The sequence below is a fragment of the Fukomys damarensis genome, unplaced genomic scaffold, assembly GCF_012274545.1.
Source record: "Fukomys damarensis isolate Sample0158 unplaced genomic scaffold, DMR_v1.0_HiC HiC_scaffold_16, whole genome shotgun sequence".
NCBI lineage: Eukaryota > Metazoa > Chordata > Mammalia > Rodentia > Bathyergidae > Fukomys > Fukomys damarensis.
The window spans coordinates 22055563-22071856 of NW_022900928.1; the positions used below are offsets into that span (position 1 = coordinate 22055563).

General features: G+C 37.4%; 1 protein-coding gene across 5 annotated transcripts in view; it reads right to left on the minus strand.

Moving 5' to 3' along the window:
- The window catches only part of Nlrp14 (NLR family pyrin domain containing 14), a 48966-nt gene that overhangs the window by 12195 nt on the left and 20477 nt on the right, over positions 1 to 16294 (minus strand). For 2 of the 5 annotated variants that reach the window (XM_033764173.1, XM_033764172.1), the window contains exons 2-5: positions 11238 to 11306; positions 7337 to 8927; positions 4676 to 4846; positions 1814 to 1981 (exon numbers count right to left, since the gene is read on the minus strand). In XM_033764173.1, the coding sequence (XP_033620064.1) occupies positions 1814 to 1981; positions 4676 to 4846; positions 7337 to 8927; positions 11238 to 11292 (1985 nt within the window). In that variant the 5' untranslated portion in view covers positions 11293 to 11306. Of the gene's footprint in view, positions 1 to 1813; positions 1982 to 4675; positions 4847 to 7336; positions 8928 to 11237; positions 11307 to 12246; positions 12557 to 15334; positions 15925 to 16294 lie in introns of those variants that run through there. The other 3 variants (XM_010615942.1, XM_033764170.1, XM_033764171.1) reach the window with 3 other exon arrangements.

Sequence of the window (16294 nt, forward strand, 5' to 3'; positions counted from 1 at the left end):
AAAAAAAAAATAATAATAATTCTCTTTTGCAACTGCAATATATACAGCATTACAAGTCAGAAAATAATTTATAAGATTGTTTGTATTATAACTAAATCATACCTGTATTTTAGAAATTGTTGCTTATGTCTTGTAAAAACCACCCTTAACTATTAAGTTTATAACTTTGTCATTTAATAATGTGTCACTCATCCAAATATTTATAAATTTCTAAACTTGACACATATGGAACTGCTGTCTTATCAGGAAAAAAGGCCACTGTTACCTTCATCTTTATGCATAAAGTACTGTGTTTATGGTTTGAATACAATTTGTCCCCTCCAAAACACATGTTAATGTTTAATTGCCATTATGAGTTATTAAGTGCAGGGAAATTTATGTGTTACTTCTTTGAATCCATATTCTTAGAGTTGCATTCTTTGGGAAGTAATTGGGTTAGATAATGTCATCGGGAGGATAACTACTACTTTAGATACAAAGCTACAGGGATCAATGAAATCAAGCTGAATTTCTAGGACTTGGCAACTAATATGTTTTCTTTGGAAGATATAAAAACAGTCCTTTCTCACCTGGATCTCAGGCCAGAAGTGCATGTTACAGAAAATTCCTCAAAATATTTAAAACTATTTGACAAAACTACTCTAACCTGGCCCACTAACAAGTGCACTCAGTCTGTTTTCAAAAATTATCCAAAACCTCTGCAAACATGATTGGTGTCAAGTAAATTTCATCTTGTAAAAAAAAAAAAAAAAAAAAAAAAAAAAAAAAACAAAAAAAAACTGATCACATCTTATACATCTTATCACCAAATGCATCTGCCTTTTTGGGGGGCGAGTACTAGGGATCGAAATCAGGTCCTTGTGCTTGCAAGGCAGGTGGCGGGATCACTGAGCTAAATCCCCAGCCCTACCTACTTTGAAAAGGTCTTGTTTCAGATTTCACTTACTGTATTTCTCCTACTCCCGAATTGTAACCTGTTTCCCACAAGTAAGACCCACCTTGTCCTTTGACACATACAGGTTTATTCTTGGACCCCTGAACCGAGTCCAGGAACTTAAAAACTTCTAAGATAAAACCTATTTTAACCTCTTTTTGTTTTGTGAGAAACTGATTTAACTGATTCTCAATGGAAAATAGGATCTTTGTTTAAAATCTGTCACACAATGTAAGGACCAAGTATGACTGCTAAGTCTGTCATCTCAGAAAAAGAAAATCGGCCAGGGATTTAGCTCAGTGGTTCGGTGGACTGCCTTGCAAGAGCAAGGACCCGAGTTCGATCACCAGTACCAAAAAAAAAAAAAAAATCAACCAGAGGGCAATCACTGAGAAGAATTTGTAGCAGGCAAGTACCTTGGCAGTTAACAGTTGTCACACTGTTCTTTCTCAACCTTCTGGCTTTTTACCAAGTTGCAGTTATAATTTGAGAAAGATCACTATCAAAAATCAAAAAAAATGGACCCTGCCCCAGCACTGTCCTGTATCAATGTGTCCATTTCAATGAACATCTAAAGAGACACAATACATATATATCCCAGCAATGATATATAAGAAATGTTGAATGTTTGTAAGTTTTTACTCTGCTCTTGTTTTTTCCAGATTCAGGAGATGGAGGCACAGAACTATATGGAGAGGTCTTCAGTGGTGGATGGGAGGAGCCAGAAGACCTATCAGAAGGAAGTCAGCCCAGCTTTACTGATCCCTGTGACCCCGTATCATAAAAGATTTAAACTAGCTATAAGGACACCAAGTCCAAGCTGCAATGGTCTATTGGACAGACAAAAATCTCATTTACAATAAAAGACTCAAGACTTACCTCAGATTTTGTAGTTTACATTCTGGATATTTCAAGGCTTCACATAATGATCTTATTTCATTAGCCTCTATTTTACTCCCTTTAAGGTCAAGATACATCAGATTCTGCTGATGAATCAAGAAACTAAAGATACCTTGATAGCCAGGAGGGAAACAAACAAACCTCAACCTTAAGAAGAAAAAAATTGAAGAATTAAAACAAAATAAAACATCCTTTTCCCTGGCTATAGCATCCTTTTATTTTTACATCTAAATCTTGGATATTCTATGAGTATTCTCCCACTTTCATATTTTATCTGGCTCTAGTTTCTCATTTCCAAGGTCAGGTAACAAAGCTTAATTTCAGGTTATTGCATAGAAAAATAGCATAGTTACAACTGATTTCTATTTATATTCTGACACCCTTAACTTTCCTTAAAGGAAAAAAAGTAGTAACATCTAGAAACAAAGGAACCTCTGAACTCAATTTTAAGAATAACCACCAAAATTATCAGACCCATCCAAACACTGATTACATTAATAGTCATTCTTTAAATAATGCAAGTTGACAGTTAACATCGACTATTTTATATGCATCACTAGCGAAAAAGCATTGTTGTAAAACATGTCATTTTATGAGCAAATGTTAGATGTACAGAGCCTGTCCAAAGCAAAATATAAAGTTAAATATTGAAGTATTTCTTCCAATTTATATCTCAACTCTGTCAACATCAGCTATGTCTGATTCTTCTATAGTGCCTCTGCTGGCTCCAAATGCAGTCTATTCACACTGCCAACTATTCAAATGCTCTCTTTACAATACTACCTTCTTCTGTCTTCTGCCTACTTCTGTTCCTCTTCTACCATTCCCTCTATTCCCAGCCAAGAACTCATGAGAAGAGCTTTTATTACCAATCACTCCCCCTTCTCATTCTATAAAAGTGCCTAAGGTACTAAGTAAACCAACCGAAAGCCCTGTCTCACTTGTTAGGAAAAAAGACCTGAGGCCAGATGCAAGAGGCAAAGACTGTAGTCACCATGGTTTCATCAGTCTGAGAAACACTATCTCAAAAGAGGGAATTAAGATTTGGACTGATGACAATGAAAGGACAATGTAGGAGAGATGTCTAGGGATGAATGAAAATGACTTCCAGGCCAGGAACCCCTTAATTATGACATACACAGTTGCCTCACCTATCTGTCTTCAAGACCAGACCTACTCTGGTTGCTTAAATCTAAGATAAGAACTCACCAAAAGTATGAGATTCTGAGGAACCTGTATCTTCAATGATGAAACAATAGCCAGGGATTTAGCTCAGCAGTGCTGTGCCTGCCTTGCAAGCACAAGGTCCTGAATTTGATCCTCAGTACCAAAAATAAAGAAATGGCAAAAAAAATTTTTTTTCAGGGAAAAAAACCAAATAACCTATAATTTTTTTCAGCAGTAAGTATCAAATGGACCTTGGGTATATGATTAAAAACAGAGGAAAGCTTAAAAAAAAAACAGGAAAATAAAATCAGTTCCATCTCCTAGCAGAGCCAACAGAAACAGCAAGAGACTTACAAACAAGGACAAGTTAAAAGAGTATCCTGAATCAAATTAAGATAAAATTTGAAAAGACAACAACAAATATTGGTAAGCATGAAGAGCAGCTGGAATCTTCACAAACTGCTACTGGTACTATAAAATGGGACAATCACCTTGAACTGTTTGGTTATATCGTAAATGAAATATATTTATGAACTAGCAATTCAATCCCTATATAATAGCCCAAAAGATGAACATATGTCACAAAAAAGACTAAATCTTTTCACCAAGATGGAGGTTAAAGTAAAAGATGTTTCTGCCTCTCCCAAAGCTGAAGCTAAAGCAAAGGGCTTAAAGCTTAAGGCAGCACTGCAGAGGAGTCCACAACCACAAAAAGACCACCACACAACACCCCGCTTCTGGCAGCACAAGACATTGTAAATCAAACAGAAGCTCTATAACACTGATGTGATCTCCCAGATCAGGCCTGACAGGAGGTATAAATATGCTTCATTGGTTCCCTCCTGATGTTTGGATGTTACAAACAAAATTGTGGTACGAATTCAGCTGGCTAATTTAAAATATACATCGCTTTGAATATTCCTTTTTACGTTGAAAGGAGCCATATTCATAATAGCTAAAAATTGGAAAAAACCTCAGGTAACTAATAACAAACCTAAGTGACTTCGAAGAAGCCGAGTTGTGGTGAAAGATCAGAACATGATTACCTCTGGGATTGGGTAGCATGATAGGACTGAAGAGAAAGGGGTACAGGAAATTGATAAAAATATTGTTTTGGGTGCCAATTACATGTCATTAAATGCACACTTACTATCTATACATTATTTCCCAGAAGAAAAATCACATCAAGAAAAGTTCCAGAACATGTCTTTGAAAGTGCTTTGTGGATCTGCCTAGAATATCTTAGCTCTGTACCCTTTATTCCTCTAAAAAAATTCCTAACCAAGCCTTAAAACCCCATGTCAATAACTATTATACCCTGGAATCTTTTCCAGAATGAGTTAGCTGTACTTCAGATCTTCAGATATTACCACTATTCATGTTCTTAGAGTATTTTACATGGTGGATTTTAAGTACAGTCATGCATCACTCAATGAGGAGGATATGATTTGCACAATGTGTCAACAGGTGATTTGTCATTGTTCAAATGTAGGCTATGGCTCTCAGGTCACTGTGATATAACCTTGTGGGATAACGGTCAGCTGTCCTTGACCAAAATGTTATGTATTGCACTGACTATATATATTTACTGTTGGTTTCCCCTGACCAGTATTGAGCGGAAGGTAGAAGAAAAGTCAGAATAAATGTCATTCAATTTTTTCACATCAGACTTACAGGAGTTTTTGTAGTTTACAGTTTGGATGCCTTAGTTCTTGACAAAAATTCTTCATCATTAACTCATCAAAGTTGCTATGGCTCAAGTCAAGTTCTGTCAAGTGTTCGTTTGTATTAAGCACAGAAAAGAGATTTTGCCAGCAATGAGTAATGGAAAAACCACCCATTTTCCTATATAATCAGAAAAGAAAAGAAAAAACAATTTATTTCAACCCAGACAACTCTCAAAACGTGGTACTTGGGGTAAAAGTAAATGGTCTTTGGAAATGTTAAGAACATTCAATGCAGCTGTTCCATTAACAGTGCACCAGGACATTTTCTTTGGGGATTTCAGAGGCTTTATTTGCCCAAACCCCTCCCAATCTCCTGTCTGGTCCCTTAACACACAAAACTAAAACTACAGACTTCCTTGAAAGGGAAAGACTCAGAAGGAACAAGATTTTCAAATAGCTGAGGTGTCAAATAGCCAAATATTAAGATAAATACTATGGAACACAAAGTTTAGGATTAGTAGATAGACATTAAGTGTAATGTGGTACAGACTAAAAATCACAAGTTTTGAATTGATGTTTTATTACTTAGCTACTAGCCATATTATTTTAAGGAAGTCACATCAATTCTATGAGCCCAGTTTTCATCTGTAAAATGGAAGTATTTTATAGTCAAGTTTAGTGGAGACACAAAATACTGAACTTTAACTGCTGTTATGAATTATTGGGTACATTATCAACAGATTCATTATAACAAAAAGGATAGCTAATAAACATAAGCTCTAGAACAGAGTATCCCTGAGTCCCAACACAGATCTGCTATTCACTAAATGGCACAAACTGACAAATTTACTAATCAATGTGTGTTTCAGCTTCTCTATCTTAGAAAATAAAAATATTTCTTACCCCAGTCTGGCCTGCTGACAACTGCACTTAAAAGGGCTGTCCACAGGAAATGCTTACCAAGTATCTCATATTGTAAAATGCCTCTAACAATTGGTAGCTCTCATATTAAAACGTTAAAAAATCTAACATGTTTCCTTATACATAGTAGCTACTCAATCACTGCTGCTTCTCATGGCTTAAATGAAATTAATGACACTTTAGAGTGGTTTCTCTATCATTTGGGATCTTAAGTGTATAAAATCAAGTTACACACAACATTCAAGTGCTGCCTATATACAAATACTATATACATATACATAATATAAATACAAATTGTGAAATAGAAAAAAATTACAATGTTTTAGAACAGACTGAGGTCACCTACAATGAATTTAACAAGTGGGTTCTCAGAGACATTTTGTGCTAAATAGTATTAACTCCAACGTAAGTGAAGGCTTGACAATCTAGTGGCCAGGCTACCTTCCCAACATCGTTAGGCATAAAAGGCATTTTAACACCCTGCATTCAATCACATCATCTTTAAATAGAACTAGGAAGTTTAAAAAACCGACTGAAGGAAATTACAATTCTCAGGTCAGAGCATGCCAGCCTATGCATTTCTGTTCCCACAGTTCAGAGAGCAAGGAAATTTATATGAGAGAGGCTTCTGCAACTCTAATGGAACAGCTTGGGCAAAATTGGAAAAAAACATCAAGGATTTACAATTGTAAATCAAGTCGAGTTACATCCCTTTATTATTTTTCCAAAAGTAAAATAGAAAGGGATTGCCTAGTAGGAGACTCAAAGAACTTAGACTATTAGGTATGTGATAAACACTCAGCCAGTGTTAACTATTACATGATGTGTGCTTTAATCAAGAATTATATACTTATTTTCTTGGTAAATTTCTCTAAACCTCAATTTTGGAATCTTAAAAATAAATGATAATTTTATGTATGAGATATGTAATTCTGTGGTCATCAGAATTAAGTCGGATAAATGTGTATCTCGTTCACTAATTATATAACATAGTAAGTCATGAATTAATTTTAGTTAAATCTGGAATTGAATTCCTCTGAAGAATTTTGAACTCTTTTAGATAGGGTAGAATCAGAAAGGCCAACTTGAGGAAGAGGATAAGGTAAAAGCAATAAAGTATACTTAAAATCCATTCTTTCAAAAATATTCATTCATCACATACTTTTTCCCTACTAACCTCTGACAGTCTTTAGACAGACATTATATGCTGAGACTATTCATAAATTACATGCTGTAATTCATGAATTACAAAACCATGCTCTATACAATGAGGTCTTAACCTAGGTTAATGGGTTACAAGAGGACACAGGACAAATAGATGACACATGTATACTAGCTTCAACAAAAAAAATTTCTGTTCTTAAATTTATAAGTTTTGAGTCACTGTTTGTACCTTAATGAATGCAAAATTTAAACATACCCTAATAGATGCAAGTTTGCACTACCATGTACTGCATCCTTTAAGGATTAAAGGTTAATTCCCCCGAGTTGCTGGGAATGCAGACAGCTGAGAACTTTCATCCCCATCCTTTTTTTAAATTACCCTCTGGCCTAGAAAACTATGTTTTCCAATTCTTATCAGCCATAACTGGTCAATAAGGATTTTAAATACATGGCCTCAATGCTACAAGGTTGAACAACTCTCAAGGGTTATCCCACCCTAGGTCCCCAGCTAAGTAATTCCTCCCTGACAAAATCATTTTCTTTCTCATAGGGCATGCCCAGAGAAGTGACAAAATACACTTACCTGTATTCAGCTGCAGAGCTTGAGTTTACCATCATAAGAGCCAGTTTAAGGGTCTGCAAACATCGGCAGTGCTTAAGGCAGAATGAAGATACAAGCAAATCGATTTCCCTTGACATATTAACAATAATTTTTGAGAAATTTCCCATTGCCTTGGCTATAAATGCTTCATCTTGAGACTCATACAGATAATGAAACAAGTCCATAAATACTAGCCACGGTGGAAAAGTGTCACGGCTTCCTAGTACTTTCACCCACTGAAGTACCTCCCATTTTATCTTCAGCGACATTTTACATTTGAAAGTTTCCTCCAGTTGTTTTACTAGGTCTTCATTTAAAAGACCAAACAAAAAGTATTTTAGCTGTGTTAAATGGGGGTCTTGATCACTTCTACTTTCAAGTAACAGGTTCAAATCTTCAAAAGTCTTGGAGGAATGCTCTTTGTGTTCCAAATCACTTTTCAGCAGATAGTACATAGCTCCAAAAAACTCCTGAATATGTAGGTGGGTGAATACATAACAGTTGTCATACTCTGCTTCCTTTTGAATAATATTAGTATCCAGGAAAACTGAGGTATCACAAGTGGTGAACCCATACTTTCTGAAATCCTTCCGGTAAAGCACATGTGTCATAGCCCACACTCCTTTGGCAGCTAAGTAGCATAGGCTTCTCAGTTGGGTTTCATTGGGTAGATTAGCAAAGTATTCATCTGCTGGTAAGAATAAGCTAGAGATACAGCAAGTGAACATAGCTGTAGTTGTTTGGCATGTCCCCGTGATGTCATCATTCTTCTCCATTTGCTGCTTCAGACAAGCACAGATGAGCTGGCACACTAGGGGGACACAGCACATATCAAAAAGCACCTCATTGCTGCTTAGTGAATTAAATGCATTCGTGGCCGAGATCCTATCTTCAAAAAACTGATAAATATACTCCTTTCTTGCATCCTTGGACATTCCTTGTAGGTCTACATAAAGCTGACTCTTCAACAAACGCCGATTCAACAAACCCTTTAGTCTTTTAGAAGCTGTGTGCCTCACCGTCACCAACAAGGATGATGCAGGGAGCATCACTTTCCTCAGCAAACTACTTAAGAGGAAGGACACAGGTTGTACCTGGGTCCAGTCACCAGTGAGTGCAAATTCAGGTTCCTCAAAGGCAAAGTTAAGTTCATCAAAACTATCAATAATAAAAAGGAGTTTATTTGGCTGGGAGAGGATCCTTTCAATGGGGATTTCAGTGCTAGGCCAGTCCTTTGATATCAACTGAGCAAAGCTTTTCTCCTTCATCTGGCTAATTTCTTTCCCACCGAGATAAAAGACATAGGTAAACTTGTGCTGAAAGAGATTTCCCTCAGCCCAGTCTAACATTGCCTTTCTCATCAATGCCGTTTTCCCAACTCCAGCAGGTCCCTGAAGCACCACTGTATGGATCTGCTGACCACTTTCGACTTCCACATCAAACAAATGTTCCAGCAGTTTTTGGTGTTCTTCAGAAAGTCCATGGAGGAAATCTGAAGGTTCTCTGAGCAAAGAGTTCTGATCCAAAATGTGAAATTTTTCCTTTATTCGAATTTTGTATTCTGTTCCAGCACCTAAGCCAGTTAGAATGGAGAGGGGTAACACACACACACACACACACACACACACACACACCAAAACAAAATCAATTAATTGCATTATTAAGAATACTGGACCTGAAATAAGGAACCAAAATATAGGCTGAAATCAAATCTCAGATTTTAAATAAATGTAAGCCAAGCAAAAGTATTCCTGTATGTTTAAAAACTTGGATTAGAAGCTGTTAAAAGTTAAAAATGTGATATAAAGTTTGACTTACACAGAAATAGTTTTATACTTTTTCTGAACAGAGAAAAAGATCACATGCATGGAGAACAGCCTCATTCAGATAAATAGCAGAGATGGCAATAATGGTGACAACGGAGGGCTCCAAAACAAATCTAAACAGATCAAAATAATCCATTTTATATAAATGGATTAATGGAAATAGCAAATTAGTAATAAAGCAAAAAGCCTGAATCTCTTTTTAAAAATTCCCAAATATACAAGTAGGATGAAAATACAGTTTTAGCTTTCCCTAGTTAAATCTGAATTTTCTTTTACATCTTCCTTTAAAAGACACTTTCAGGGATGCCTTCTCTGAACCTCAATGCTAGAATAGTTCTTCCTTTCATATATTCTCAACAGTGTATTTTTCATTTACAGTAAATACCACAAGCTCATTAGTTCTAAAGAAATGACAGGCTTGGTAGAGGCTACATCCATAGTTCATCACATGCCCAGAGTCTAGCACATTTCCTTGCACATAAGCATGTATTTGTTGGATTAAAAAGGTGAAGGAAAGCAACTGCATAATATTATGCAACTTTTGAATAAAGTACAAATACAAAAATGCAAATATGCAAAAAATGTGTATGATATAATCCTATCCTAGAAAAACAAACAATGTACTTTATGCCTCAAGTCTATAGACTAGGAACCAAAAATGTTAATACTGGTATGTATTTCTAAATAGCCAGAGTGGGCTGAGGATTTAGCTCAGTGGTTCTGCCACCTGCCTTGAAAGAGGAAGGGCCTGAGTCCAATACCTGGTACCAAAAATAAATAAATAGCTAGATTGGGTAAGGGAATGGAGAGGATGAAAAATTCACTTTATGTACTTTTGTAACATTTGAATCTTTTAATATACTCAAGACGGGGCTGTAATTCCTATGTCTAGCTTCCAGGTGAATCACTGGTAGTACATACATGACTGTCCAGCTGAGTGCCTTTTTATTAGTAAAACACTGATGAAAGCATTTAGATCGGTTTGTACCACCAGTGGTATAAGCCACCCAGTGCATACCCCACTGGGTAGTCAAGCTGGCAGAACATGCTAAAATATGTAGGTCTTACATGAAATTGAAAAAGATAGGACACATAGCCAAAATATTAAAAGCATGATTAATAAGAAAAAATAAGATTATCCAGGTAAAAACTAAAACTTTATGAAATTATATTTCAAACTGTGGTGTTGGAACACATAGAAGCATTAGTAAATTATTGCTGTTCTTATTTTCTATTTTCTATTGTGTAGTTTCCAAAGGTTCTGTAATTTAACCACACATTGTCAAAAATATGGAGATATTAGTAATCTGTAGGTCTATAACTATACATATTAGGGGACTAGACATTAGGCTTGAAATCATAAAATATAAATAGCTATTATTTTCTTATACCTCAAGAAAAACTTCCTCATGGTAGATCAAAAACTAAGGTCAGAGTAGGGGATTAGTGTTATGATCCTATAATACAATAAGCAATTTGTTTTTATTAGTGCTTGCAATGAAAGTAGTTCCCTATTTCTTGAATGAAATGTGGACAGTTAGAAAGCAGTTTTGTTGGGTTAAGAATAAGCATCTTTTTCTCTACAGTAATTTATCACAGAAACTAAACCTATAAAATTCAAAACAAAATGAGGGAAAGAGTATTGAAGTAGGACTGAATACCTCGTTCTAGAAATTATTCTTTATGTGGACTAGTCAGTCACCACATCTGGAACTCAATTACAGCACCATCTCTAAAGTAAGGGAATAGATATGGTCCCTGTCAACTCAGTTTTAGTCCATAGAAAACAAACATGAATATACCTTTTTCATCAGACTGTCAACTTTAGACTGGGCATTTTGAAATACTGCTTTCTTGATGCCCTGGACCAATACGGACCTGAGTCAGACTATGACAGAGAGCTAGTTTTGTTGACTCTTTAGGAATGATACTCAGGGAATATGGTTATGTATCAGAAGTTAACTAGTGTTTAACAATGATCCTTTTGAGAGCTAAACAACCATGTTTCAAAACATCAAATGCTGGGAAGAAAAAAAAAGGAAGCCTAATCTACTCACTCATCTCCACCTCCTCATCTAGTGCCTCCTCAGCCACAGCCACCTCTTTTTCCATGGTCTTGGTGGTCCCTGCAACAGGTTAGCACAGGAAATGAGATTTGCAGAAAGCGATAGCTTTGGTGATTGCCAGAACAGAGACCAGCATTCTCCTCAGTACAGTTCTGTGACGGCCAACAGAAGTCTCGAGTTCCATTAGCTTAGCTGAGGCTACAAATGATATGGTACGAACACTACTAGAGTAAGATCTCTTGCCATCCCCCCTCTGCCTAGTAGGTCTCAGTTTCATTGCCTGTACTGACCTCAGGGAGAAGGTGCAGCTCAAAGTAATGGATACATCCCTGTAGCTCTAAAGTCTTGTATTATGAGTATGGAATCTTAATTAAATGTCTCCAATATTTCACATCTGGGAGGACTAAAAATACTGGCTTGATTTTGTTTAGTAATTTAGCTCATTTCTGATATTTTAGAATCTCAAATATGATTTAGTCATAGACTAACTTATGACACTATGGTTTAGGCAGAAGTTCATTAGGATAATTTCTATCCCTCAATTCCTTTAATCATTTTTCTAAATTCAAGGATAACAAATCCTTCCCACCCTTGTTAAGGTGCCATGCTAAGCAACAGTACTCGAAATTCTGATTTCCCCAAGTTCCTCCAAAGACCCACAAAGCTTGCCATGTATAATACCCCCACGAGACCTGTATCTCTCACAATCATTTAATCCCTCAAACTCTTAGAATCATTCCAGTGATGTCCAGGAAATACAGTGGACCCTTGACTCACAAACTTAATTGGTTCCCAGTGGAGGCTTGCAACTCAAATTGATTGTAAGTCCATACAGCTGAAATCTGAATGTTTATCTGGGTACATACTATAGGTAACAAGAGGCAGACGAATCTTCCATTAACCTAATTAACCTAAGTTGTTCATATGCCAGGCTGGTTATAACTCGAGGATCTAGAGTATTTCATCTCCCTCACCCCAGATCTGTCCTAGAATTACTTACAATTGTGTGCTTTTGCTTTCTCACACAGATCCCTCAGGTTCAGCTTGCCAAAAAGTTCAAGAGTCATTGTCTGGGCCTGTTCTTGTGGGTAGTATTTGTTTATCAAGTTAGCAAGTTGCTTTCGATCAGCCATCTTCACTGCAGTCCAGGGGATCAGGCAGTGTGCAGGTTCTATGGTCTCTTTTAGAAGTAACTTGAATTTATTTAATTCCTCATTATTTAGCTCCTCCAAATACAAGAGCAGCCCAAAATCAGAAAAGGAGGAAAATGTTGGTGAATCTACCATCTTGTCCTTGGATCAAGAGTCAGGCTGTAATGGGGAAAAATCTTTTTTAAAAATAAGGGGCAGGGATTTTATCTCAGTGGTTCCGCTATCTTCCCCGTAAGCTCAAGGACCCAAGTTCCATCCCCAGTAACAAAAATAAATAAATATATAAAATAAGTGGTACTTATGAAAAGGTACAATTAGACAATCTCTACAGAAATAGATTAATTCAATGAACAGGTGTTGAAGCCCACTACATTAGGCTTGAAAATGATCTAGTTTCGGTAATACATAGTCTATCATAAAATATTCTATTATTATAAACCACTGTACTGTCTTGTTTCTTCCATCATCCCAGGCTTTATTCCCCAGCTTATTACGTATGAACTATAAAAATGTAATTATTTATCTCTGAACCTCACAGTCTACTCTTCTCCAAAGTGGTAAAAGCCAACTTCGGAGGACTATAGTATGGAAACGCATATCACCTGCCTAACACAGGTTTCTAAGTGTGGTTATACTCTTCATCCCTTCTTTTCCTTACCCAATATGTATTTCAGCCTATAAAACATTGTTATTGAATCCCTGCCAATACATTACTCTTGAAACACATGCAATTACAATATGCCAATTTCTTCTTCTTAGAAAGTTATTTCTGGTCACAAATCCACGCATCGCCACCAAGACTCGTTACTACCAAAAGCTCCCTCCACTTTTACTCTTCCACACAGGTTATTCTGAGCAAGTTCAATACTAAAGTTCATCTGAAATAGCCCTCTCTCTTACATCCTTGACATCAAGTCCTGTGACCTTACTGCACTCCACCATTTCTGATGTTTTCACTACAGGCTTTATCAGCAACAACTACTCAAATTCTCAAATTATAATCTACCATAACCCATGTTCTACTAACATCTCCCAGTTAAATGAACAGTTTCATGACCTCCCATTGTGAATGCTCTGAAAACATCACCAAATCTTAGTCTTTTGAGGCCTGCATTTTCCCATTTTTAACAAGTTATATGAAGAGCCTTTATTCAGCCTGGGGAAATCCAATCAATCACTTAAACCATTTACATTTAATCACTTAAACAAACAACAACTGTTTCCTATAATTATCGTGAGCTATTAGCCATTTTAGGGTTATTTTTAAACATTGCAGAAATAGTTGATTACAGATAAATCTGACAAAATCTGTTTTGTTTTGTTTTTTTTGTACTGGGGATCAAACTTGAGACCTTGTGCTTGCAAGGCAGGTGGCAGAACCACTGATCTAAATCCCCAGCCCTGGTTCTACAATTTTTTTAAAGTGAAGTAATAAATCTTAGGAAACATCAAACACTGAAATTTCTCCATGGCATACAGAATATGGTAAGTGAGAGAAAATGAAGCATAGAACACATCCCTTGACTTCCCACCTAGAAATTTACAGATGTCACTCGTATATGGGCCTATTGCTTTTTCTTTCCTGGAGTTAAGGAAAGGGGCTCTCTCCCCTTTCCTATAGCTCATTCCTCCACCTGTGACCCTGGTTCCATCAGCAACACTTCCCACAGTGACACATAGTGACTTCCCTATGTTAACCTCTCCTGTCTTCTAGGTCTTTCCATTAGCATTTAAACATGCCCAGTTAAAGAGTTTAGTCTCTAACAAACATTTCCTTTACATCACCATAATCTTTACAGTCAAACTTCTGCAGTCTTCCATATTTTAGCTATTACAGTTCCTCAAACTACTGCAGGCTAATTTTCAAGAAAATTCCACTGATAGCTCATACAAACTAGCACCCTAAACAAATAGGCACTTTGAGACGCAGTTTACAGTATCTGCAAGCAGGAATAAGAATCTGTCTCTGCAAGAATTAAAAACAAGTTAATGTATACACCTGGCTTACAAGGTGCCGCAGTACTGTATAATTACTTTAACAATGCCTTGCATCTTGCTATTTTCTCTCTTTAATTCTACATTTTCATTTTTCCTTTCTCAGTATCTCTTTGAGCCAAGATGTGTGAGTCCGTATCTTATCAGGTTTCTACTACATTTCTACAATTCTGATACAGTACAATATATTCTCCTTGGAATTTTTTTGGGGGGTACTGGGGCTCGAACTTGGGACTTAGGGCTTGTGAAGCAGGTAGCAGAACCACTGAGCTAAATCCACAAGAATTTTTGTCTTATAGTCTTTTGGCTTACATCCATGTGTTAAATCCCAAAGAGATAAATGCCAATTGTACTTGAATTTAGCTTGTAAGCAGTAATTGGCAACTTTAGAGAGAAATTTTATGTCGTGGAATTGGAGGAATGACGCTACTATTTCTAGAACTCTGCTAGGAAGAGGTGAGAGATACACTGGGACTGCAAAGAATTTTAGGTAATTTGTTTTGTTTTTCAGAGAGGAAAGCCATTCTGAGGAAGCCTGGAGTAAAGAATAGCAGCACAGGTGGCAGGAATAACCTGAGATTGAAGGACAAATGAGGGGGGCTCACCTAAACTCAACAGGCCAAGTGAAAGCAGGACCATGCACAGCAGTTTAACTCAGTTGGGTTAAGTAGCCTCCCTCTGTGAGGTAAAAGCAATCCTAGGGCTCCATGAGAGACCACCCCCAGTGACAGCAGCCACCTAGAACGTCACTTCTCCTGTGTGGTGTTGACCAGACCAAAAACTCTAGACATCACCCTACTCTGGGTGGGATCCTGCCTGCATCTGCTTTTTGGGCCTTGGCCCGCTTCCCCTTCCTTATTTTAACACAGAATGTAGGCAGTGGAGAATTCCCACCGAGCCCTGCCTATTCACACACTTGAGTAGAGGAGGGTCATTCCTTACCTTGGGTGTTAGTGGCGCGGGTTAAACCCCACCACCAAAAGCCACAGCAAGAGGGAAGAGGAAAAATTTTAAGGGCTCCACAAGTACTCGCGGTTCGACGGCTTTTAAAGTCTGTTCCTTCTCCTCCCCTTTGCGTGCGCAGACTCAGTAGGAGGGCTGTGTGGGCAGGGCCAGTGTGGGTTAACACCCACTGGCTGGTTAGGAACAGGGCACCCTCTGACCCTTGTTTACACCTCCAACTTACTCCCCAAGGCATTCCTTCCGGAAATCTTGGATGGATGGAGGGAGGGATGGAAGGATGCGTGGGTGGACGGATGGACCTCTGGGCTCCGCACACAACTTCCTTCTTTTCCTAAGGGCCCATGATGTGGTGGGGGAAGGGAGGCAATCTGGCACTTGAAGCCTGTCTTCAAATAACCTTTCCAGGCAGGCTGATTCCCTTTTATTCACTCATCCAATAACCTATAGAATTATTTCACTTGTACTTCGTGTCTGGTAGTTTTCTAGGCCCTTTTCAAAAGTAAACAAAATATTCAAAGTCTTAAATCCATAATCCCTACAGAGCTTACATTCTGCTGAAGGAGTACAGATAAAGCATTGTATTTTATCAGGTGACCATTGTTATGGAGAAAAATTAAGTATGGTAAGAGATACAGTGTTGGGGTGGAATGGGTAGAGGGTGGGTCTTATTTCTCCTTAAGTGGAAACACAAGATGCCACTATGGTGACATTTGCAGAAAGAGTGTGAGCCATGCAGATATCTGGGAGCTGAACCATCCTGAAAGGAGGAAATTACAAATACCGAGGCCCTTAAGCAAGAGCCTCACTGACATATTTGAGGAAAATCTGTATCAAATCAATGATGATGGTCACCATAACCCTATGTTCATTTATGGATATGCAACCTTATCCAAATACCAAATGACCAGAACTGTTCTTATGTAAATAAATGGCCTTGGG